Source organism: Macaca fascicularis, chromosome 19, assembly GCF_037993035.2.
Source record: "Macaca fascicularis isolate 582-1 chromosome 19, T2T-MFA8v1.1".
Classification (NCBI taxonomy): Eukaryota; Metazoa; Chordata; class Mammalia; order Primates; family Cercopithecidae; genus Macaca; species Macaca fascicularis.
The window spans coordinates 10,507,449-10,531,722 of NC_088393.1; the positions used below are offsets into that span (position 1 = coordinate 10,507,449).

General features: G+C 52.2%; 1 protein-coding gene across 1 annotated transcript in view; it reads right to left on the reverse strand.

Moving 5' to 3' along the window:
• Window positions 1-542: 542 nt before the first annotated feature.
• Window positions 543-24,274, reverse strand: part of COL5A3 (collagen type V alpha 3 chain) — a 51,961-nt gene continuing 28,229 nt past the window's right edge. Inside the window, exons 32-67 of the mRNA XM_005587918.4 lie at window positions 22,357-22,410; window positions 20,814-20,858; window positions 20,544-20,597; window positions 20,386-20,430; window positions 19,744-19,797; window positions 19,590-19,643; window positions 19,061-19,114; window positions 18,829-18,936; window positions 18,588-18,677; window positions 18,271-18,324; window positions 17,288-17,395; window positions 17,059-17,166; window positions 16,924-16,977; window positions 16,253-16,306; window positions 13,514-13,621; window positions 13,384-13,437; window positions 13,135-13,188; window positions 12,972-13,025; window positions 12,786-12,839; window positions 12,135-12,242; window positions 10,442-10,495; window positions 10,214-10,267; window positions 9,861-9,914; window positions 9,179-9,232; window positions 8,885-8,992; window positions 8,663-8,716; window positions 8,067-8,120; window positions 7,806-7,913; window positions 7,447-7,500; window positions 7,325-7,360; window positions 6,351-6,404; window positions 5,546-5,756; window positions 5,324-5,436; window positions 3,500-3,568; window positions 1,629-1,868; window positions 543-1,535 (exon numbers count right to left, since the gene is read on the reverse strand). Of these exons, the coding sequence (XP_005587975.3) occupies window positions 1,389-1,535; window positions 1,629-1,868; window positions 3,500-3,568; window positions 5,324-5,436; window positions 5,546-5,756; window positions 6,351-6,404; window positions 7,325-7,360; window positions 7,447-7,500; window positions 7,806-7,913; window positions 8,067-8,120; window positions 8,663-8,716; window positions 8,885-8,992; window positions 9,179-9,232; window positions 9,861-9,914; window positions 10,214-10,267; window positions 10,442-10,495; window positions 12,135-12,242; window positions 12,786-12,839; window positions 12,972-13,025; window positions 13,135-13,188; window positions 13,384-13,437; window positions 13,514-13,621; window positions 16,253-16,306; window positions 16,924-16,977; window positions 17,059-17,166; window positions 17,288-17,395; window positions 18,271-18,324; window positions 18,588-18,677; window positions 18,829-18,936; window positions 19,061-19,114; window positions 19,590-19,643; window positions 19,744-19,797; window positions 20,386-20,430; window positions 20,544-20,597; window positions 20,814-20,858; window positions 22,357-22,410 (2,832 nt within the window). The 3' untranslated portion in view covers window positions 543-1,388. The remainder of the gene's footprint in view (window positions 1,536-1,628; window positions 1,869-3,499; window positions 3,569-5,323; window positions 5,437-5,545; window positions 5,757-6,350; window positions 6,405-7,324; window positions 7,361-7,446; window positions 7,501-7,805; window positions 7,914-8,066; window positions 8,121-8,662; window positions 8,717-8,884; window positions 8,993-9,178; window positions 9,233-9,860; window positions 9,915-10,213; window positions 10,268-10,441; window positions 10,496-12,134; window positions 12,243-12,785; window positions 12,840-12,971; window positions 13,026-13,134; window positions 13,189-13,383; window positions 13,438-13,513; window positions 13,622-16,252; window positions 16,307-16,923; window positions 16,978-17,058; window positions 17,167-17,287; window positions 17,396-18,270; window positions 18,325-18,587; window positions 18,678-18,828; window positions 18,937-19,060; window positions 19,115-19,589; window positions 19,644-19,743; window positions 19,798-20,385; window positions 20,431-20,543; window positions 20,598-20,813; window positions 20,859-22,356; window positions 22,411-24,274) is intronic.

Consider the following 24,274-nt stretch of genomic DNA (forward strand, 5'->3'; position numbering starts at 1 on the left):
AACACACACACACACACACAACAACCTAACTGGGTGTGGTGGTGCATGCCTGTGGTCCCAGGTACTCAGGAGGCTGAAGAAGGAGGATCAGTTGAGTCCCAGAGTTGGAGGCTGCAGTGAGCCATGATCACGCCATTGCACTCCAGACTGGGCAACAGAGTGAGACCCAGTCTATAAAAATGAACAAACAAGGGCCGGGCTTGGTGGTTCACATCTGTAATCCCAGCACTTTGGGAGGCCGAGGTGGGGGATCACCTGAGGTCAGGAGTTCAAAACCAGCCTGGCCAACAAGGTGAAATCCCATCTCTACTAAAATTACAAAAATTAGCTGGGCATGGTAATGCGCACGTGTAACCCCAGCTTCTAGGGAGGCTGAGGCAGGAGAATTGCTTGAACCTGGGAGGCGAAGGTTGCAGTGAGCCAAGCTTGCACCACTGCACCCCAGCCTGGGTGACACAGTGAGACTGCGTCTCAAGGATAAATAAATAAAACAAAAATAAAAACAAACAAAAAAATTAAAAAAAGAAGTACAGAGACGAAAACACAGTTCATCAGTTTATTCTCAGATTTGAGATGCAAATTATGCCCTATGGCCTGGCGGTGGGGGGGCCGGGCTTGGGTTGGAATCTCTCATCATATCCTAGCCTTCCCTAAGGAGGAAGCAGATGAAATCTACAACACGGGGGATTTTCCCTTTTAATACAGACCCAGGTATAAATAGGGCAGCACCATTAGGATCCTGATTCCCCCCCACCATCTTGGTCCCCGATTCACCTGGCATGGCAAGGTGAGTCTGGGGAGGTGGGGGGCAGGGGGAGGGGATTTGCAGAGCTGGACTGAGGCAGGACAAGAAACACACAGCTCAGTCAAGGGAAGTCCCACTTCCCTCTGTAGTCTGACTTTAGTCCTTTCACCGTGGAAGTAGAAAGGATCAAAGGGGGTGGGGGTCCCAGCCTGGGATCAGGAGACATCCAGTGCTTAACTCTGGGGAAGGGTAGCACCAAAAGGTGTGAAGGGCAGCGACAGAGGAGTGAGGAGGCAGGCGTTGGGGAATGGGGAGGCTTTTGTTCATCAGCTCTGAGTTAGAAGCTCATTGCATGGGGGTTCAAGAGGTGGGGAGGTGAGGTTTGGGTGGGGAGGGAGGGGAGAAAGAGCCAGACTGCAGTATGCCACCTGGAATGGGGTGGGAGGAGGCTGGACCCTTGGGCCAGGGAAGCCCAGCCCCCAGCGCCCTGGAAAGGAGAAGGAATGACTGACCGTGATGAGCGAAGTCACATCCCATTGGCTCCAGAGTCACAGGTAACGATAAATACGGTGGCTTCAAAGCCTCAGCACCAAAGGCACCCCATTCTGGGGCTCCCTCATGGTCCCTCCCACCCCGGACACTCTCAGCTGCTGAAGCAGACGGGGCCCAGTTCAAACCCAAACTTCTGGTTCGTCTGGCCAAAGTCAGTGGCCGCCACATCCCACAGGGGCAGAAATCCCGCTCGAGAAGAGCTGAATTCGAAAAGGGTCTTCGTCTGTCCTTTCCGGAGCTGTCCACAGAGAAGACAGAGATGGTGAGTTATGGGGAGGGTGGCTGAGGTCTTGCCTCCCCTCTCCAGCCAGCCACTGCCCCACCCTCTTACCCGGCAGCCATCCTGGGGGACGCTGACGGTGGCTGCTGTCGTCTGGTTGAAGGACAGCTCCTCTCCATTGGTGCCAAGGAAGCGGACGGAGCGGCTGTGGTCACCCGTGGCTTCGTCCAGCCAGGCAGCCGCATTCTGGCAGGAGTAGGTGAGGTTCTGACGAGCTGTGGCACTCAGCAGTTTCAGGAAGTTTAGCTGCACGACATTCACTGGGGACCCGTCGGCGTCCACATAGGAGAACTGGTGAGAGGAGGTCAAGGCAGAGGGTGAGGGGCTCCATGAGCCTCTTTCGGCAGAACCCACCCCCAGGGAATCTCCATCCACTGGCAGACAGACCACGCCTCCCATGTCGCCATCTCTGAGGAGGTCCCACCAGCCACCTGGAGATCCCTGGCAGAATCGCAAGAGTCACCTGAACATCCACTCTGTCCACCTCTCCATCCAGTAGGTCTCCATGCCCACCCCATATGACCTCCCAAATTTTGGTTGCTTCATCCACCAATCCAGGGTTTTAACACACTCAGCCCCACCCGGAAGTCACAACTCTACCTCCACTCTTGTGAGCCACTGGATCTACAGAGCTCACTGTCTCCTGAATACCCGATTTCTGCCCTGTCCAATACGGCAGCCACGTGTCTTGAAATGTGGCCGATTTGAAGGAGGGACTTTTTTTTACTTTATTTAATTTTTTTCCCTTTTTTGGTGAGTGGGGGTTGGGGCCTTGCTCTTTTGCCCAAGTTGGAGTGCATTGGCACAATTCTGGCTCATTCCAGCCTCCATCTCCAGAGCTCAAGTCATCCTCCCATCTCAGCCTCCCAAGTAGCTGGGACTACAGGTGCATACCACCATGCCTGGCTGGGACTTTTTTTTTTTTTTTAACTTCATTTAATTTTTTTTTTTACTTAAAAAAAATCATAACTAGTGACTGAGCTTCAATCCAGTTATCAGAAAGCTTATGTTTGGAACAACTTGAGTCTGAATCTACTTTTTGAACTGTTGTTCAATGGTTTTATGAAATCTAAATATAGATCAAATATTCCCAATAAAATTTAGCATTTAAACTGTGATGTACTATAAATGTAAAATCTCCATCAGATTTTGAAGAGCTAATATGAAAAAAAAACACAAAATATCTTAATAATGCTTTTTCTCTTTCTTTCTTTCTTTTTTTTTTTTTTTTTTGAGATGAAATCTCACTCTGTTGCCCAGGCTGGAGTGCAGTGGTACGGTTTTGGCTCACTGCAACCTCCACCTCCTGGGTTCAAGCGATTTTCCTGTCTCAGCCTCCCAAGTAGCTGGGATTACAGGCACGCCTGGCTAATTTATTGTATTTTTAGTAGAGATGGGGTTTTACCATATTGGCCAGGCTGGTCTGGAACTCCTGACCTCAGGTGATCCCCCTACCTTGGCCTCCCAAAGTGCTGGGATTACAGGCATGAGCCACTGTGCCCAGCTATGTGACTTTTTCTTCTTCAAATTCACCAGACCCTGTCTTGACTCTGAACCTTTGCATATGCCATTCCCTCTTCCTGGAACACTTGTCCTTGCCCTTCCTAGCTTGCTAACACAGTGCATTCTTTAGGCTTCAGATGAGCTGTGATTTCTACCAGGAAGCCTTCTGGTCTTTCCAACACTCCTCTGAATTTCCACCATGCCCTGTGCTTCCCCTGTCCTGGCACCATCATTCTCTATGGCAATTGACTGTCTGTTACATATCTGAGGCTGCCACCCCACCTCCAGCTTGTGATCCCTAGGAAGGTAGAGGCAAGTCTATCCTGTTCATCTCACCTCTCAGAATCCACCCCTCAAACCCACCTGCTGGTTCCTATCAATTTTCATGCCACTCCCCACCTTGGCCTCTGGTGACTCACCTTCTTCCCTCGACGGAATGTGCTATACCAGCCTCCAGGCTTTTCCTTGGACCAGGAGGCCAATTTCACCTGGAGGAGAAAAGGGAGGGTCACTGTAGCTGATGCCCTTGGTGCCACCTAGATCCCATCTGCATTTACCTCCTCACATTGTAGGCTGCCGTGACTATGTCAGGATGTTCTCTGGCTTCTGGGATGGTTGGGCTCTGCCAGTGCACAATGGGAGAAGGGGGTTCATGCCCCTGAGGCAGCCCTCACCCAATGACTGATGGGAGTTGGTGGATAAATACCCCAGCTCCCTCACCTCCAAGGGGGATAGCTCTCAGGTGCCTGTGCTACACAGTCTCCCAGGGCTCCCCAGTGGATTGAGCTCTGGATCCCCAATGGTACCATTTTATTTTAATTAATTAATTAATTAATTTTTGAGACAGGATCTCTCTGTGTCACCCAGGCTGAAGTGCAGTGACATAATCATAGTTCACTGCAGCCTCAAACTCCTGGGCTCAAGCAATCCTCCCACTGCAGTCTTCCAAGTAGCTAGAACTACAGACGTGCACCCCCATGCCCAGCTTTTTTTAAATGTTCAAGACAGGGTCTTGTTCTGTCACCGGCCTGGAGTGCAGTGGCGTGATCACTGGCTCACTGCAGCCTCGATTTCCAAAGTTCAAGCAAACCTCCAACCTCAGCCTCCTAAGTAGCAGTGAAACCCCATCTCTACTAAAAAAAAAAAAAAAAAAAAAAATACAGAACGAATTAGCTGGGCGTGGTGGTGCATGCCTGTAATCCCAGTTACTGGGGAGGCTGAGGCAGGATAATCGCTTGAACCTGAGAGGCAGAGGTTGCAGTGAGCTGAGATCACGCCACTGCATTCCAGCCTGGGAGACAGAGCCAGACTCTGTCACACACACACAAAAAAAACAAAACCGTTCACTGATATTTGTTTTTGCATCAGTATCTGAATTGCACAGCCACTCTATGAAGTAGATACTTTCTTTCTTTCTTTTCTTTTTTTTTTTTTCTAGACAGAGTCTCACTTTGTCGCCCAGGCTGGAGTGCAATGGTGCAGTCTCGGCTCACTGCAACCTCCGTCTCCCAGGTTCAAGTGATTCTTCTGGTTCACCCCCTGAGTAGCTGCCTGCCAGCACACTCAGCTAATTTTTGTATTTTTAGTAGAGACGAGGTTGGTCAGCCTGGTCTCAAACTCCTGACCTCAGGTGATCTGTCCCTCCTTGGTCTCCCAAAGTTCTGGGATTACAGGCATGAGCTACCATGCCCAGCCTACTGATTTCTTTTGGAATTTTCCTTGTCCGTCTTCCCATGGGAGGTATGAGTTCCATAAAAGCAGAGATAGTTTTCTTTTCTTTCTTCCTTTTTTTTTTTTTTTTTGCTCGTCGCCCAGGCTGGAGCACAGTGGCATAATCTCGACTCGCTGCAACCTCCACCTCTAGGGCTCAAAAGATCCTCCCACCTCAGCCTCCAGAGTACCTGGGACTACAGGCTCACACCACCATGCCTGGTCAATTTTTTAATTTTTGTAGAAACGGGGTTTTGCTATGTTGCTGAGGCTGATCTCGAACTCCTGACCTCAAGCGATCCTCGCGCCTCAGCCTCACAAAATGCTGAGATGATAGGCATGTGCCACCACGCTGGCCTGATATTTTTTCTTTTTGATCCTCTGCTGTAGTAGTCCCAGCTCTTGAGACAGGACTTGGCATACAGTAAGTGCCGGTTGAAGGAAGGATAATGTCCCAGACAAGGTGGGTGTGGGTGTGGGGAGCAGGGGACAGCCCTTCTGGGGGAGGGGAATGAGAGGTTTGGGGCACTCACGATCTCGAACTTCTTGTCGGGATAGAGGCAGGTCTCTCCTCCCGCCGTGAAGTTGCAAAAAACCCTGAACGAGTCCCGCGCGCAGCCCTGGTTGGGGTCAATCCAGTATTCCCCTGCCGCAGAACCAGGCAGGGTGGGTGAGTCCGGATGGGACCGACGGACCCCAACCCCCCCACATCCCCAACCTCCGCCCATCCAAGTGGCGGGGTGACCGGACCTCACCATCAGGCAGGTGCGGGTGGTTGCGGTGCAGCTCGTGGCACACGAGGCCGGGGCGCTCCGCAGTGCCAGGAGGACGCCGCAGCTGCTCCAGCTCCAAGCTCAGCGATGTGAGCGAAGCCAGCACCTCCTCCAGGCCGCCCTCCACGACTGGGAGTGGGACTGGGACGAAGCGCCGGCGCCTGCGCAGCCCGTGCAGCTCGGCAGGGGGACCCTGGGCGTGGGGGATGGGGACGGAAGAGAAGAGAGGGGAGATGGGGGAGGGAGAGACCGGGAGAAAGAGAGACAGGCAGAGATGAAGAGGCAGAGAGACACAAATGAGAAAGAGAAGGGAGATAAACAAGGGGCAGAGACAGAGAAAGGAGAGATAAGCAGACAGGGAGAGACACACAGGAAAGAGAGAGACGGATTCAGAGATGGGGAGAAGCCAAGTTGTAAGAGGACAGAAGAGAAAACGCAAGAAAAGCAGAGACAGAGGGACAGAGAGCGGGGAGAGAGACAAAAGATGAAATAGTGGCGCAAGTATCGAGACAGAGACAGATAAAAAAGATGGAGCAAGACAGGGAGGGAGAGATGGGGTCCGAGAGACAAGACCCAGGTCAGAGCCCCTTTCCCCAACCCCCACCTCCCAGGCCAGACCTTCCTTGGGGTTTTGTAGGGAACTACCCTCTTCACCTACATCCTCTGAACGCCTAGTGTGTGCCTGGCCCAGTGGTGGGCACGGAAGGACCCTCTGGGGACACCCAGACATAGTCCTTGCCCTCCCCCCAGGTTTTGGTGCCCAGCCCCCTCACCCTGTGGAACTCACCGGGGGGCCTGGTGGGCCTGCAGGTCCGGTGTCTCCACGGGGGCCCATGGACCCCTGTAGGGAGAAGTCACAGAATGAACTCTGTCTATGGAGACCCTTCCTACCAACACACACACACACACACACACACTCTCTCTCTCACACACACTCACACACATGCTCAAACACACACGCACATGCTCACACTCACACACATAAACACACACACACGGACTCACACACACTTCACACACACTCAAACACACACACACTCACACACACACTCAAACACACTCACTCACACACACATGTACTCACACACTCACACTCACACACACTCTCACACACTCACACACATGCTCAAACACACATGCACACGCTCACACTCACACATATTCAAACACACACTCACTCACACATGCACTCACACTTCACACACACACTCAAACACACACACACACTCGCATACACACACACCCACTCACACACACTCAAACACACACACTCACACACACATGCACTCACACACACTCACACACACACGCACTCACATGCACTCACACTCACACACACTCTCACACACACTCACACACTCACACACACATGCACTCACACACACACACACACACACACACACTCACACACACACTCTTCATGGGGAAGGGACATGAAGTTTTCAGCATTAAGCATCAGACACAAATTTTCTTTTCATGTTTTAATGTCTCTGAAATCAGCTTCTTAACATCTTTGGCAAGTCATAGTTTACTTGGCAGAACTGTTTTCTTTCCTAGCAGTTTGTAAAATAATGGTACATCTTATAATTGACGGCATTTTAGATCTGATGAAATACAACAGTAGGTGTTGAATAAATATTTGTCAAAGGCATGATTGCAGGAATAAATAAATGAATGAAGGCAGAGGCGTGGAGGGTTCTGGTAGAGTGGAGGGGATGGGGAGCTGGGATATGTAAGCCCACGGAAGTAGGGTGTACTCACCGGAGACCCCTTTGAGCCTTTCTGTCCCAGGGGGCCCTGGAGGGTACAGACAGGAAGAGCTGAGGTCCTGGCCTGGCCCGCCATAGTGACCTCATCCCACGAATGATTCCCTTCATACTCACCGCCACACCTGGGGGCCCAGGATGGCCCAGAGAGCCAATGGGACCAGGGGGACCCTAGGGAAAGGACATCAGGGTCAGTATTGGTGGGGTACACCTTACTGCCCTGACAGATCGCCAGACAAGCTTTCAGTCCCACCAAAGGAAGACCCCAAACCCTAGACAAGTCTCCAGTTCCCCCACAGAGAGACCCCAAACCCCAGACACAGCCTCCAACTTGCCAGTTCTGAGATACAGCTCCCTATTTTCCCTAGACACACCCTCATTAATCCAGACCCATGTTTCCTAGACTCCACACCCACAGTCTCTCAACCCATCCCCTCCTTCAAACATATTCTTCCCACTGAGGTCAGGACACTCACAGGATCTCCCTTGGGACCAGGGGGTCCCTGCACGCCTGGCAACCCCTGATCTCCTTTCTCACCGGCTTCCCCCGGGGGGCCAATGAGACCGATCAATCCAATGTGGCCCTGGAGGACAGAAGAGGCATAGACAGGGGAGGACGTGGGACTATTCAGGGAGGTTTTTCTCCTGGAGCCTTAGGGTGATGAGTTTGGGAGCAGAAGGGAGAGAGGGAAGGAGGGGAGGAGATGGGGAAGAGAATAATGGAATGATGTCCTTACCTTTTCCCCCTTGGGGCCAGCGTCTCCCTTCAGCCCTGGGAGGCCAGAGGGCCCCTGGGAGAAGAGCAAGGGTCAGTCAGGGATTCTCAACTGTGAACTCTCCAGGTCTGTGTGGGTGGTTGGGGGATGGTCAAATGGGAAATTATGCAGATTTCAAATAGGAATTACCAGGGATGGGGGTCAAGGGATGGTTAGCGTAGGCCACCAAGGTGGAATGATGAGAGCTAATGAGGGGTTGATTGGAGGATGGACAATGTGAGTGGTCAGTGGCCAAGGTCAGCCTGGGGGGTCTATCATCAAGATGGAGGGTCAGTGTGGTCAGTGTAGACCATCGAAGTGGAGTGTTAGAGCAGAGGGCTAGTAGAGGTGGGCAGTGTAGGCCATCAAGGTGGAAGATTAAGGCAGAGGGTTATAGAAATGGGCAGTGTAGACCATCAAGGTGGAAGGTCAGAGCAGATGGTCAGTAGCGACGGGCAGTATGGACACTCAGATGGATGGTCAGTGAGGGTCATCCTGCACCAATGCTCACTAGGTGGTCACTAGGTGCCCCGAGTGGTCCTCAGAGCCAGGACCTCAGGGATGAACAAGTCTCTTACCAGGGGGCCAGGAGGGCCCATCTGTCCAGGGGCTCCCAGGAGGCCTGGTTCACCCTGAGGATGGAACAGAACATGGGGTGGGCTGCACCCTGTCAGAACCCAGTGTGGACCCCCCACCATGCACCAGGGGCAGCCACTCCAAACAGTGATGGGATCACAAGCTGGGAGCAGGCAGAAAGGGGCTGGACCCACCCTGTCCCACCCCTGTCCCACTCTACTCACCACAGGGCCGGGGATCCCTCGAAGACCCTCAGGCCCCACACGTCCAGGGGGCCCTCGAGCCCCCATGGGACCCGTCCTCCCTGGGGGCCCGTCAGGACCTGGTTCCCCCTGAAATGGACACAGGCAAGGGAGTGGGCCAGAGTCAGAGGGTTCCTGCCTCCTGACCTCCTGCCAAGAAGCATCTGGGATCTGGAGGGAGTGGGTCCTGGGGTGGTCACAGGTCCACCCTCTCCTGATGGCCCCACTGTTGGCCTAGAGCAGTGCAGGGACCCTTCCCCTTGTCAGGGGACTCACCTTGGCACCTTTCTCCCCTTCTCTGCCTTCTCGACCCATGGGGCCTGAAGGACCCTGGGAAAGAAAGACAATGAGCAGGGTCTAGGGGCTGACCCAGGGTCTGAGGGGTGAGTGGGGGGCTATGGGTGAGTGGGGTTTGTGAGTGTGTGGGGTCTGTGAGATGAGGGGGGCTGTGGGTGAGTGGGATCTGTAAGGTGAGTGGGGTCTGTGGGGTGAATGAGGTCTGGGTGACTGGGGTCTGTGGGTGAGTGGGGTCTGCGGGTGAGTGGGGTCTGTGAGTGTGTGCGGTCTGTGAGATGAGGGGGGCTGTGGGTGAGTGGGGTCTGTGGGTGAGTGGGGTCTGTGGGGTGAATGTGGTCTGGGTGAATGGGGTTTGTGGGTGAGTGGGATCTGTGGGGTGAGTGGGGGCTATGGGTGAGTGGGGGCTGTGGGGTGGGTGGGGGCTGTGGTGGGTGGGGGCTGTGGGTGAGTGGGGGCTGTGGGGTGAGTGGGGGCTGTGGGTGAGTGGGGGCTGTGGGGTGAGTGGGGGCTGTGGGGTGAGTGGGGGCTGTGGAGTGTGAGTGGAGTCTATGGGGTAAATTGGGGGCTGTGGGTGAGTTGGGGGCTGTAGGATGAGTGGGGTCTGTAAGGTGAGTGGGGACTGTAGGTAAGCTGAGGATCCAGGAGGTGGCTTATCACTCACCCTCTTGCCAGGGGGCCCGGGGGCACCGGGTTCCCCAGAAGCACCAGGCGGACCCTGGAGGAGACAAGGACACCAGTTGTGGTCTCGGCTAATGTTGTTTGAGCCTGACTGTTTTAGGATGCCTAGGACCAGAGGACAGCCTTCCCCAAGCATCACCCCAGCACCAGGCACTCCCACCTCCCACCTACTCCCTCAAGCTGCTCACATTCCTGGGGGTCCCCAGAGAGATGAAGCAGAAGCATCTGCAGGGACCTTGGGTACCCCACCAGCTCACTCCCCTGCCCCCCAATTCACTCACTCATTAGCTCCCCAACCCCCACTCTCACCACCACACCCTCTGTTTTCCCACTCACCGGTCCCCCAACATCACCAGGGTCTCCTTTCTCCCCTGGGGAACCATCTATGCCCTGCATAGGCGGAAGACAGAGTTGGGAGGGGTGATGAGGGTACGTGAGAAATGGGGTGGGCTGGGAGGCAAAAGAAGGTTATTGGTTCCACTGTCAGGGTCCAGGTCTGTGGGGGTGGGGAAATGGGGACAGAATGAGGAAATATGCCAGGATTGGGGAGGGGGTCACACTCACTGAAACTCCAGGGTCTCCTGGGGGCCCTAGATCTCCGGGGAGCCCTGTGGGGCCCTGGAACACAGAATGATTAATAATCACATCTCTGAATTGTGGAGCAATCATGCATTTATGGAACAGATCAACTGTATCCAGGAACAGTTTGGTTTCTGGGGACACATTAGTGAACAAAACATAAAATCCTGGCTTGGTAGAGCGAACATTCTCGTGTTTCATGGGTGCAGGCACTGAGCTAGGAATGCTGCACGCATGATCTCACTGCACACAGCCTCCCAGCTCGGATCTCACAGAGAAAACTGGCCATTCATTTGTCCATTCATTCATCCAACCATTCATCCATTCATCCATCCATCCATCCATCCATTCATCCATTCATCCATCCATCCATCCATTCATCCATCCATCCATCCATCCATCCATCCATCCATCCATCCATCCATTCATCCAGCCATTCACACACTCAGAGAAGGGACACTCCAAACAATGCAATTCAAGTTGAGGTCCCACAGATGCTAAAGCCCCTTCCTTACCTCCACCCACCCCAAACCCTACTGTGGTGGCAGAAGGGCCTCAACTTTCGCCTCAAGGCCAAATCCCACATCCACCCCAAATCTGACCCAATTCAACCTTAACCTTTACAACAACGTTAGAATGATCTGCTGTGAAACCAACTTTCATGCCATTCAATGATGTATAACCACTGTACGTTTTTGTTTCATTCACACATTTATTCACTAATTCACTCATCCATCCATCCATCCATTCATTCACTCATCTCTTCAGTCATTTTGTTCACCTATGGATCTATCCATTCATTCATACTCATCTCTTCAGTCATTTGTTCACTTGTGGATCTATCCATTCATTCTTGCATCCATTCACTCATTCACTTACTCGTTTGTCCATTTGGCCACTCATTCATTCATCCATTCATTCACATTCATGCATCTATTAATTTACTTATTCATCCATTAATTTACTCATTCATTCATTCATTCACTCATTTATTCGTACACATTTATTCATTCACATATACATATATTCACTGATTTATTCATTTTTCCATTAATTAATTCACTCATTCACCCATTCATTCACTCGTTCATCCATTCATTCACTCATTTATTCATCCATTTATTCACTCACATATTCATCCATCCACTGAATTATTCACTTGTCCTTTCATTAATTCACTCATTCATCCATTCATCCACTCATTCATTCATCCATCCATCCACCCATTAATTAATTCATCCATGTTCTGGGGGTTGCTCATGAGATCAGTAAATTAGAGGATGCAATCTCTGGCTAGAAGTTTGGGAGAGCTTCAGCCGGGCTTACTGGCTCACGCCTGTAATCCCAGCACTTTGGGAGGCCGAGGCAGGCAGATCACGAGGTCAGCAGATCGAGACTATCCTGGCCAACATGGTGAAAGCCCATCTCTACTAAAAATACAAAAATTAGCTAGGTGTGGTGGTGCGTGTCTGTAGTCCCAGCTACTCGGGAGGCTGAGGCAGAAGAGTCACTTGAACCCCTAAGGCAGAGGGTGCAGTGAGCCGAGATCATGCCACTGCACTCCAACCTGGTGACAGAGCAAGACTCCATCTCAAAAAATAAAAAAAAGTTTGGGAGGGCTTCAAGTACACTCAAGTGCCCCCTCCCATGTCTGCCCCCACTTCCCCCCAGGACTCACCACGTTCCCTTTGGCTCCATCCTCTCCAGGGGGACCTTTCTTGCCTGGGGGTCCAGCAGCTCCAGATGGGCCTGAGTCCCCTTTTTCACCAATGTCTCCCTTGGGCCCCTTTACAGAAAGAGGTCGGAGGTCAGAGTGGTCTGGACTCTCCAGGCATCAAGGATTGGCATACTTGGATTCAGGCATTGGGGTGGTCTGGGACTTTTCTGGGGTCAGGGTTCAGAGTAGCCTAGGTTGTCCAAGGGTCAAAGGTCAGAAGGAGATGGGACTTATGACAGTGAAAGATCTGGACGGTCTAGGTGCCCACTGGTCACGTGCAAGGTCGGCCTAGCCCATGTGCTGTTCTTGAGCAAATTAGAAGAGGGGCTCCCTCTGGGCAACTCATCCTCAAGTCAGGACTCATGACTCAGATTTGAGCCCTCACCTATCTCCTGGGCCATGCAGTCTTGTGCAGTGTGCAACCTGCAGAACTGTATATAGCAGCCCTATCTGAGACCTTCCAGGTGTCCTTCCTCAAGGTAGTCAGGGATGGTCATAGGACAGGGGTGAATGGATGACCTTGGACTGCCCAGAGGTCAAAGTGGCCCAAGATGCCCAGGGGTCAGGGGTTCCCTGAGTTGGGTGCAGGGACCACATCACACAGTCACTCACCGGGATGCCTGGGGCTCCTGGAGGCCCTGGGTCTCCAGCCTCCCCTGGCTCACCCTGCAGGAGGCAAAGTGAGAGTGGGGAAAGGTCCCATCCTAGCAGACAGGGAGGGGCTCCCCAGAATGTCCCTGCCCAATAGAACTAGATTCATCTCTTCCCTCCGTGCAGCCCCTGCCTTCCCTCACTCACCTTCTCACCTACAGCGCCTGGCTGACCAACTCCTCCAGGCAGTCCTGGAGTGCCCTGGAGAGACAGCAAGGGGTAGGAGTGGGACAGTGGAATCCCAACATCCTCTTCTTAGGAAATGGGTGTCCCCGTTTCTGAGCCATCCTGGCCCCCCAAGAGTTCTCACCTCTGATCCACTGGGACCTTGGGGACCCCGAGGACCTGGAGCTCCATGGGGACCCTGTGGAAGGTCAGTATTAGTATCCAGTGACCACAGCTCCCCCCCAAAAGGCCACAGTGACCACAGATACCACTCTCGATGCTTGTGACCCTCAGGGCCCTTAAAATGACAATGTCCCTCAAATGAATCTAATGCCTGCCCCCACCCTATAACCCCACCATCCTCCCGCTCCCACCTTCCTCTGGGAGTGCATACCATGGACCCGACGTCTCCGACCTCCCCTTTCTCTCCGGGAGGGCCTGGCAGCCCCTGTGGAACAAAGAACCAAGATTGGGGCACCAGGTAGGCAGAATCAGAGGTGCCACCCCCAAATCCAGATACCCACCTGTAGTCCAGGAGGGCCTATCACCCCCACAAAGCCTCTGACTCCATCATCTCCTTTCTGCCCAAAGAGGCCTGGGGGTCCCCGGCGCCCCTGAGCCCCATCTGCTCCCTGGAAGAATACAAACAGGGGCACATTTAAGGTCTGGGTCAGGGATTAGGGTAGATTGAGTCTCAAGGGTCAAGACTGAGGTTAAGGGTTGGAGTCAGGATTCAGATTAAGTTTAGGGAGGGTCAAGGTTGAGTTGGAGTTGGGGTCCAGGTTAAGGAACAGGGCTTGGGAATGAAGTCAACGGTTGAGTCAAAGTGTTAAACAGTGAATCAGATTTGCCATCGAGGTTCAGGTCATGGGCAGGGTTCAAACGGGGTTCAGATGGAATTTAGGGTTGGGTTTGAGGTTGGAGCCAGGGTCATATTCAAAGTTTGAGTTCAGGTCTGGGGTCAGCATTGGAAGAGTAGGTCAGAGTTGGGGTTAAGGATAGGGCTGTATGTTCCTATTGTATGGTAATAAATAAACACAAAAGGACAGGTCTGGGTCAGGGCTTGGTTAAGAGATTGGAAGATAAGGCTTTTGTTTGGTTGGTCGTTTTTGTTTGTTTGTTTTTGTTTGTTTGCTTTGCTTTGCTTTGTTTTTTTTTTTTTTTTTTTTTTGAGACGGAGTCTCGCTCTGTCGCCCAGGCTGGAGTGCAGTGGCCGGATCTCAGCTCACTGCAAGCTCCGCCTCCCGGGTTTACGCCATTCTCCCGCCTCAGCCTCCGGAGTAGCTGGGACTACAGGCGCCCGCCACCTCGCCTGGCTAATTTTTTGTGTTTTTAGTAGAGACGGGGTTTCGCCGTGTTAGCCAGGATGGTCTCGATCTCCTGACCTTGTGATCCGCCCGCCTCGGCCTCCCAAAGTGCTGGGATTACAGGCTTGAGCCACCGCGCCCGGCCGCTTTGCTTTGTTTTGAGGAGTCTCACTCTGTCACCCAGGCTCGAGTGCAGTGGTGAGATATCTGCTCACTGCAACCTCTGCCTCCCTGGTTCAAGCGATTCTCCTGCTTCAGGCTCCCGAGTAGCTGGGATTACAATCGTGTGCCGCTGTGCCTGGCTTCTTTTTTTTTTTTTTCTCTCTCTCTCTCTCTCTTTTTTTTTTTTTTTTCTTTTTTGAGACGGAGTCTCCCTCTGTCACACAGGCTGGAGTGCAGTGGTGCGATCTTGGCTCACTGCAACCTCTGCCTCCGGGGTTCAAGCAATTCTCCTGGCACAGCCTCCCAAGTAGCTGGGATCACAGGGTCCCGCCACCATGCCTGGGTAAGTATTTTTGTATTTTTAGTAGAGATGGGGTTTCACCGTTTTGGCCAGGATGATCTTGAACTTCTGACCTCAGGTGATCCACCCGCCTTGGCCTCCCGAAGTACTGGGATTACAGGCATGAGTCACCGTGTCTGGCTGAAGATAAGGTTTGAATAGGACTGAGGTTAAGGTCATGAGCATAGTTGAGACTGGGGCTGAAATGGGGTTCAGAGCTGGGTTTAGGTCGGAATTTACTTCAATTTTAGGGCTGAGTATATATTGGACATCAATATAGAGGGGCAGATCAAGGTTGAGGATGAGGATTGAACCAGATCCTGGGGTTGAGTCCATATTGGGTGTTGGTATTGAGGGGAAGACATGGTTGCGCAGGGATTGAATCAAATTCTGAGGTTGAGTTTACATTGGGTGTTGTCACTGAGGGGAAGACATGGTTGGGTTAGGATTAGGCCAGATTCTGAGGTTGAGTTCACATTGGGTGTTGGCATTGAGAGGAAGACATTGTTGGGTTCGAACTGACTCCGATTCTGGGGTCAAGTTCATATTGGGTGCTGGTATTGAGGGGAAGACATGGCTGGGCAGGGATTGAATCAATTCTGAGGTTGGGTTTACATTGGGTGTTGTCACTGAGGAGAAGACATGGTTGAAGTTGGGATTGAGTCCAGTTCTGGGGCTGAGTTCATATTGAGTGTTGGCACTGAGGGGAAGACATGGTTGGGTTGGTATTAGGCCAGATTCTGGGGTTGAGTTCACATTGGGTGTTGGCATTGAGAGGAAGACATTGTTGGGTTGGAATTGACTCCGATTCTGGGGTCAAGTTCATATTGGGTGCTGGTATTGAGGGGAAGACATGGTTGGGTTGAGATTTACTCAGATTCTGGGGGTGAGTACATATTGGGTGTTGGCATTGAGGGGAAGACATGGTTGGAGTTGGGATTGAGCCAAATTCTGGGGGTGAGTTCATATTGGGTGTTGGTATTGAGGGAAAGACATGGTTGGGTTGGGACTGGGCCAGATTCTGGGGTTGAGTTCACATTGAGTGTTGACACTGAGGGGAAGACATGGTTGGGTTGAGATTGTGCCAAATTCTGGGGTTAAGTTCACATTGGGTGTCAGTATTGAGAAGACGATATAGTTGGGTTGGGGTTGACTCCGAATCTGGGGTTGGGTTAATATTGGGTGTTGGTATTGAGGGGAAGACATAGTTGGGTTGAGATTGAATAAGATTCTGAGGGTGAATTCATATTGAGTGTTGGTATTGAAGGGATGACATGGTTGGATTAGGATTGACTCCAATTCTTGGAGTGAGTTCACATCGGGTGTCGGTACTGAGGGAGGATCAGGGTTGGGTTTGAGGTTTGGATTGAGTCAGTGTACTTCCACTGTCATTTGCTCCCACTAGCCCTCCCATCAAGGATCCAGAGAAGGACTGCAAAGCTGGGGCCACTCACCGGGGGACCTGGGTGTCCTGCAGGACCCCGTATCCCTGGTTGTCCAGGTGGGCCCTGGGAGAACAGGAAACAGAATCAAAAAATTCCCTCAGGTTTAAGATTAGAGAGGGCACTGGAGCTATCAATCACTGCCTCCCAACCCACACCCTCTACCAGGCAGCAACAGCTACATCCCCCCAAATCCTGTCTTCTCAGCCACCAACTGACGAGATCAGACAAACATCTGTCCTAAGCCAAGCCCTGGCCATCAGGACATTTCCTCACAAGTTCCACCAAGACCCAGGGATGAAGCTGGCTCAATGATGCAAGACACTGGGGCTGACGTTCGGAGGGAAGTTGGGTATCAGATGCCTCAGTGCCTGCCACGCAGAGTCACGGGCAGAGGGAAGGACATGTCACTTAGAATGGAGAAGGAGGTTACCCGCACCCCAGTGCCTTTCCAGTTCTTTGGGAGCCCCAGCTATCCCTGTCCTCTCTGCATTTGGGTTCTGTGGACCCATTGCTCCAGGAAGCTCAAGTACCTTCTGTTGCATGTAGGTATCAAGATGGTACCCTGGACGGCAGAAAACTCCATGGCCTCTCCTACCCCGTGAAGAATGATCTCTACATCCCTGGCCTCCTCTCTCTTCTGCTACCCACCCCGCCCCGCCTCACTGGGGATCTCTACTCACCGCATCTCCTTTATCGCCTTTACTCCCCTTGTGTCCAGGGGCACCCACATCTCCCTGCAGAGGAAATGGGATGAAGACCCAGCTTCCGTTCACCTCCATCCTCCCCTGGACCCTTCCTCTCTGTGAGCCCCTCACCTTGTCCCCTTCCTCGCCAGAAGGCCCAGCAGCTCCAGGGGGTCCCAGAGGCCCCAGGGGCCCTGGGATCCCATCTTTGCCGGTGGGGCCAGGGGGGCCACGTTCTCCCTGTTGTTGGAAATGGAAAGGGGGATGTCAGGGCAAGAATGTCCTGCAGGAGCCATGTCCTGGGATGTGGCAGGGCCAGACCCTGAGGAGGCCCTAAGAATGGGATGGGCAAGTCACTTACCGGGGACCCCTTCTCGCCTGCAGGGCCAACGGGGCCTTGGCTGCCACTTTGGCCAGGAAGTCCAATGCCTCCTGCTGGGCCCACAGGACCCCGCTCACCAGGGGATCCCTGAAAACAGGGTGACGAATCAGGAATAATACCAGTAGTAGCTCTCCTTTATGGAGGATTTTTAAGCCACCAGGCACTGAGTTCTGTGGTTACCAGGATTATATCTAACCTGTTCCCTTCCTGCAGCGGCCAGAGGGTGCCTGTGAGCACTTGAGGGGCTGGGCACATTCCTCCCCTGCTCAAGAACCATGGCTCCCATCTCACTTAGAACAAAAGCCAAAGTCCTCCTGGCAGCGTGTATATATATATATATATATATATATATATATATATATATATATATATATTTGTAGAGACAGGGCCTGGCTATGTTGCCCAGGTTGGTCTCAAACTCCTGGGCTCAAGTGATCCTCCAGCCTCAGCCTCCCAAAGAGCTAGGATTACAGGCATGAGCCACCACACCTGGCCCAAGAAAAGGGGTTTTTATATGTTGGTGGCCAACACACAGGTAAGTATTTGTTGGATAAATGATCTCAATGAGGTTTGTGATCATACATGAGATGAGGCTTCTCATCATGGCTATTTTACAGACAAGGAAACTGAGGCTTGCCAAGGACTAAAACGGCCCAGCCAGTGAGCAACAGAACTGACCTTGGCTCACTGCAACCTCCACCTCCCAGGTTCAAGTGATTCTCCTGCCTCAGCCTCTAGAGTAGCTGGGATTACAGGCATTCACCGCCATGCCTGGCTAATTTTTGTATTTTTAGTAGAGACAAGGTTTCACCGTCTTGGCCAGGTTGATCTCGAACTCCTGGCCTCAAGTGATTTGCCTGCCTTGGCCTCCATCATGGGTTTTATTATGACAATGTCAAGCTTCCAAGACACCTTGAGTCCCCTCCACCCTGCCCCCACCCAGCACAAGCGGTTATACTTACACTGGCCCCCACAGGCCCTGGGGGGCCCTTATCACCCTTCAAGCCAGTAGGTCCCTGAAGTAGGAGATAATTCACAGTCAAGAGACCCCCAAGGGTGTCCCCAAGTCCTGTCTTCCTCTGTGGGGAGCTCACAGTCCCCACCTCTCTCCTGGGACTGGACACTGAGCTTTGAGGGATCTGCCTTCTCCAGTTCCCTCCAGCATTTCTTTGCTTTCATCATTTCCCACATCCCAAATGCCATTCCCCCATCCCTCCCCTGACCCCCCCATCCTTTCCTTCTCTAAGGGACATGCAGGAGGGTCTCCAAAGATACTCACCGGGTCCCCAGGGCCCCCCTTGGGGCCAGGAAAGCCCCTGAGTCCAGCTGGTCCTTCCTTCCCAAGGGGTCCTGGTGGTCCCAGTTCCCCCTGCAGGAGTGCAGAGGAGGGAAGTCAAGCTCCAGGGAGGGGATATCTCCGTCCAGTCTGTGACTCAGGGCCCCCTCCCCCATGAGACTGTTTCTGAGCCTTTGGTTGATCTTGGATGTTCAACCAAGGTCTCTAACGGACAGGGTCTCACCTTCGCCCCCTCTCTGCCTTCCAGGCCAGGAAGACCTTGTTCGCCAGGAGGTCCAGGGGGGCCTGGAGGCCCCCTTTCACCCAGAGGTCCCACTTCTCCTGTCTTTCCCTGGTGAGGAAGAAGGTTCCTCTTGAGTTGGGGTGGCCTAGGGGAGTCGCTTAGGAGTCCAGCTTTCCCCTAAGTATCCCCCAACTGGTACAAAACAAGGGAGGTTTATGGAGTCCATTCTGACCTGAGGGCCTAAGACACCAGCTGGTCCAGGAGGGCCTGTCTGACCTTGGAAACCCTAGAGAGAAAAATTAAATGGGGGTGGGGGGTGTTACAAGGGGGAAGGGATGGAGGACGGGGAGACAGGGAAGACCTGATAGAATCAGGAATCTGGCCACTGGTGCGGTGGCTCACGCCTGTAATCACAGCACTTTGGGAGGCAGAGACAGGTGGGTCACTCGAAGCCAAGAGTTTGAGAGCAGCCTGGCCAATATGATGAAGCCCCGTCTCTACTAAAAATACAAAAATTAGCCAGGCGTGGTGGCGCGCGCCTGTAGTCCCGCTCAGGAAGCTGAGGCAGGAGAATTGCTTGAACCCGGGAGACAAAGGTTGCAGTGAGCCAAGATCGCCCCCACTGCACTCTAGCTTGGGTGACAGAGTGAGACTGTGTCTCAAAAACAAAACAAAACACACACACACACACACACACACACACACATACACACACACAAAAGAAAAAAGGATCAGCAATCAAAGGTTGAGGGGTTACTCACCAATTCTCCTCTCTGTCCAGGGTGCCCTGGTCGCCCATCTTTACCTTGGTGACCCTGGGGATGAGGTGGGAAAGAGTTGGGGCACAGATACAGGGCCTCCTCCCTTCCCACATCCTCCACCCACCCAACCCCCAATGAGGGTGACCTCACTCACAGGGGGGCCCTTTGGCCCAGGGAATCCTGGGGGGCCTTGCAGACCAGGGAGGCCCTGAAATGGAACCGGAAGTCATTGTCTCATCCTTCCTGCCTCTCTGCCAACTCCCTGAGCCCCACATAATGACAATAGGATCCAGCACACATTGAGTGCTTACTGCATGCCAGGCATGGGCAGGGCATTCTCCGCACAGTCAGTCATTTTATTCACCACTGCGGCTGGGAGACTGAGGTTATTCCCATTTTACAGAGGAGAAAACTAAGGTACAGAGAGGTTAAGTGACTTGCCCAAGGGCACACAGTAGGTGAGTGGCAGAGAACTCATGGCTCTCTGACTTCAGAGGCTGTGCTCCTTTTTTTCTTTTCTTAAAGATGGAGTCTTGCTCTGTCACCCAAGCTGGAGTGCAGTGGTGTGATTAGCTCACTGCAGCTTCCAACACCTGGGCTCAAGCAATCCTCTCATCTCAGCCTCCATAGTAGGTGGGACTACAGGCGTGCACCACCACACCCAATTAAGCTGTGCTCTTACCACTGCATTATAATGTCTCTTCATCTCTTGGACTTGTCCTCCACTCAGAATCTCTCTCTCTCTCTGACACACATACACATGCACATTCACACACACACACACACACACTCTCACCTTTTCTCCAGGGATCCCGGGGGCCCCGTCCTGGCCCACATCGCCCTAGGACAGAGTGAATGAGACTCAGGCCCCAGAACAAACTCAACTGGGAAGAATTGGGAGGGACTGGCTGAGCCTGAGGCATGGGGGGCCTTGATTGCCCACCCATCCCATACCTTGGGGCCTGGTTGCCCTGTGGCACCCGGTTGCCCCCTCTCTCCACGGGACCCCTGAACAAAAAAAAAGGCAAAGATCAGATATGAGGGGTTGGGGGAGCCTGGGAGATGAGACCAAGTCTTTCAGGTCCCCTCCCCTTGTGACTCCCTCTCCAGGGACATTGATGTAACCCAAACCCTTTCCCTGCCCTCTGATGATATCTCCACCACCTTTCCTTCCCAGCCCTGTCCCCAGGTCCCAGCAGGGTAGGGGGCACTCTATTTTCTTACTGGTGGTCCCCGCTCTCCTTCCAGGCCTGGCTGCCCTGCCTTTCCCTGAAAATAAATTGTAAGAGAGAAAGCAGAAGAGAATTAGGGTGCAAAGGCATGATGCAAACACAAAAAGGCACCCAGTCACAGACCCAGAAAGCTGTCTGCCACACATTTATTCACAAGCCTTTCAGTCATACACATACACACAAATACAACTTGTACTCAAAACCACACAAAGATCCCAAACACACAATTATAACTATGATTGCATCTACAGAGTCCAAACGTGCAAGCATGTTTGCCCACAGATCCATATATTTATCACAGTTGTGCAGTATGCATACATGATTGCATGCAATCATGGCATGCGTTTGGCAATCCACAGCCTGAAGATGACACAGAACTCATCATGTAATACATCTCTTGCACATATGTATACACACTGTAAACATATGCAGGCCCGGATTCATCTGAGGACTTTGTCCTGATAAACACAGCAGTATACATACACTCATGAATGTAAATACAATGTTCATTAACACTGTTACAATACACATGTAGCAACACAAATACAATACATGCCTGTATACACATCACTCAGTGTGCACAGAAACACACACATGTGTATACACATGTCCTTTCACACATGTGTACAAGCTTCTCGCACACATTTATGCCCACCATCATGCAAAGTGCATGCAGATTCATGCCCTTGTTCACCCAGGCACAGGCCTGCAGGCTGCAGCATTCAAACTCTGTCTCATCTATATTGAAAGATACATGAGGCCAGGTGCAGTGGCTCACGCCTGTAACCCCAGCACTCTGGGAGGCTGAGGCGGGTGGATCACGAAGTCAGGAGATGGAGACCATCCTGGCTAACACGGTGAAACCCCGTCTATACTAAAAAATACAAAAAGTTAGCCGGGCATGGTGGCGGGCGCCTGTAGTCCCAGCTACTCGGGAGGCTGAGGCAGGGAATCATTTGAACCTGGGAGGCTGAGATCGCACCACTGCACACCAGCCTGGGCGATAGAGTGAGACTCCATCTCAAAAAAAAAAAAGAAAGAAAGAAAGAAAGAAAGCCATCCTGGCTAACACGGTGAAACCCCGTCTCTACTAAAAAAATACAAAAAACTAGCCGGGCGAGGTGGCGGGCGCCTGTAGTCCCAGCTACTCGGGAGGCTGAGGCAGGAGAATGGCGTGAACCCGGGAGGCAGAGCTTGCAGTGAGCTGAGATCCGGCCACTGCACTCCAGCCTGGGCGACAGAGCGAGACTCTGTCTCAACAAAAAAAAAAAAAAAAAAAAAAAAAAAAAGAAAGAAAGAAAGAAAGAAAGAAAGATACATGAAACACACATACACATACTTAAAGTCATATTCATGGTAATACCATGTGTAATCACCTACACGTGTCATGCATTGCATATAATAGCATGTGTGCACACAAGTGCTTCCAGGCATAGACACAGACACTCATGGTCCACCCATCATCAGACACAACCACACATGCTGTTCCCCTCAGACAAGTTCACCCCTCTCCTTTACCCCCAGTCATGACTCACCGACTTCCCTTTCTCTCCTATGGGTCCCAGGGGCCCGGGAAATCCAATGGATCCCTGAGTGGAGAGAATTAGAAAGAAGACATGAGGGTGAGGAGTGAGTGGTGGGTGGAACTGGCCCCTCATACCGTCCTTTGAGGCATTTCCAGGTCACTGATTCCAGAAGCTTCCTTAGTCTCTACAGCCCCAGCCTCCTATAAGGCAGCCCTCTTCTCTCCTCTCACTTCCTCTCCTCCCTTCTCGTTTCACTGCAGCAAAATTAACCTCCTCGATGTTCCTTGGGCACAGCAGTATATTCCTGCCTCAGGGCCTTTGCACTGGCTGCTCTCTTTGGCTGAAATTCTCGTCTCCTAGGTCTCCACAAAGTCAGCCACTCCTGACCATTTGGATCTCATTCAGATGTCACCTCCTTAGAATGCCTTTCCATCCTGGCTTCCACACTGCCCAAGTTACCCTCCGTCTGTCACATCGTGCCATTTTGTTTTCCGAAGAACAATTGCATTGAAATGACCCTTACTGACTTACTTATTCAATGCCCCACTGTAGCATAGCTCACTGGTCTTATACCCCACTGCCTAGCACACGGTGAGTGCTTTTTAATATTTGTTAACTGACTCCAGTCCATGCTGGAGGAACCATTCCTCCACCTGGGGGAAGACATCACAGGCTCTGATATCCTCTCCCACACCTCACTGTGCAGACTGAGTTCAGATCAGAAAAAACAGTTGCCCAAGTTACCCAGTCTGTGGTGGCATCCCGCCTCAAAGCCCATTTCGGGCTCCCTCTACTCTCCCTTCCCATCTGGGGTTTCCATGGTCCCTATACTCTTTTTTTGTTTGTTTTGTTTTTAAGAGACAAAGCCTCACTTTGTCACCCAGGCTGGAGTGCAGTGGTGCAATCATAGCTCACTGCAGCTTCAACCTTCTGGGCTCAAGTGATCCTCCTACCACAACCTCCTGAATAGCTGGGACTACAGATGCACGCCACCATGTCCAGCTAATTTTAAAAATAAATTTCTAGTAGATATGGGGTCTCACTATGTTGCCCAGGCTGGTCTTGAACTCATGGCCTCTAGCGATTCTCCTACTTCAGCCTCTGAAAGTGCTGAGAGTACAGGTGTGAGCCACCACACCTGGCCCCGACACTCTTTGAGGGTCCTGAACACTTGCACACAAGGACTTTCTAAAACCTTAGTCTATGCCAGGTACAGTGGCTTACACTTGTAATCCCAGCACTTTGGGAGGCCAAGGTAGGAGAATCACTTGAAGCTGTGAGTTTGAGATCAGCCTGGGCAACATAGTGAGACCCTGTCTCTGTAAAACATTAAAAAATTCGTCAGGTGATGTGCACCTGTGGTTCCCAGCTACTCAGGAGGTTGAGGGAGGAGGACTGCTTGAGTCCAAGAATTGGGGGCTGCAATGAGCTATGATTGCACTATTGCACTCCAGCCTGAATGACAAAGCGACACCCTGTCTGAAAGGAAAGCAAGAACGGAAGGAAGGAAGGAAGGAAGGAAGGAAGGAAGGAAGGAAGGAAGGAAGGAAGGAAGAAAGGAGAGGCCAGGTGCGGTGGCTCACGCCTGTAATCCCAGTACTTTGGGAGGCCAAGGTAGGCGGATCACGAAGTCAGGAGATTGAGACCATCCTGGCTAACCCCGTCTCTACTAAAAAATACAAAAAATTAGCCGGGCATGGTGGCGGGCGCCTGTAGTCCCAGGTACTTGGGAGGCTGAAGCAGGAGAATGGCATGAACCTGGGAGGCAGAGCTTGCAGTGAGCCAAGATTGCGCCACAGCACTCCAGCCTGGGTGACAGAGCGAGACTCCATGTAAAAAAAAAAAAAAGGCCGGGCGCGGTGGCTCAAGCCTGTAATCCCAGCACTTTGGGAGGCCGAGATGGGCGGATCACGAGGTCAGGAGATCG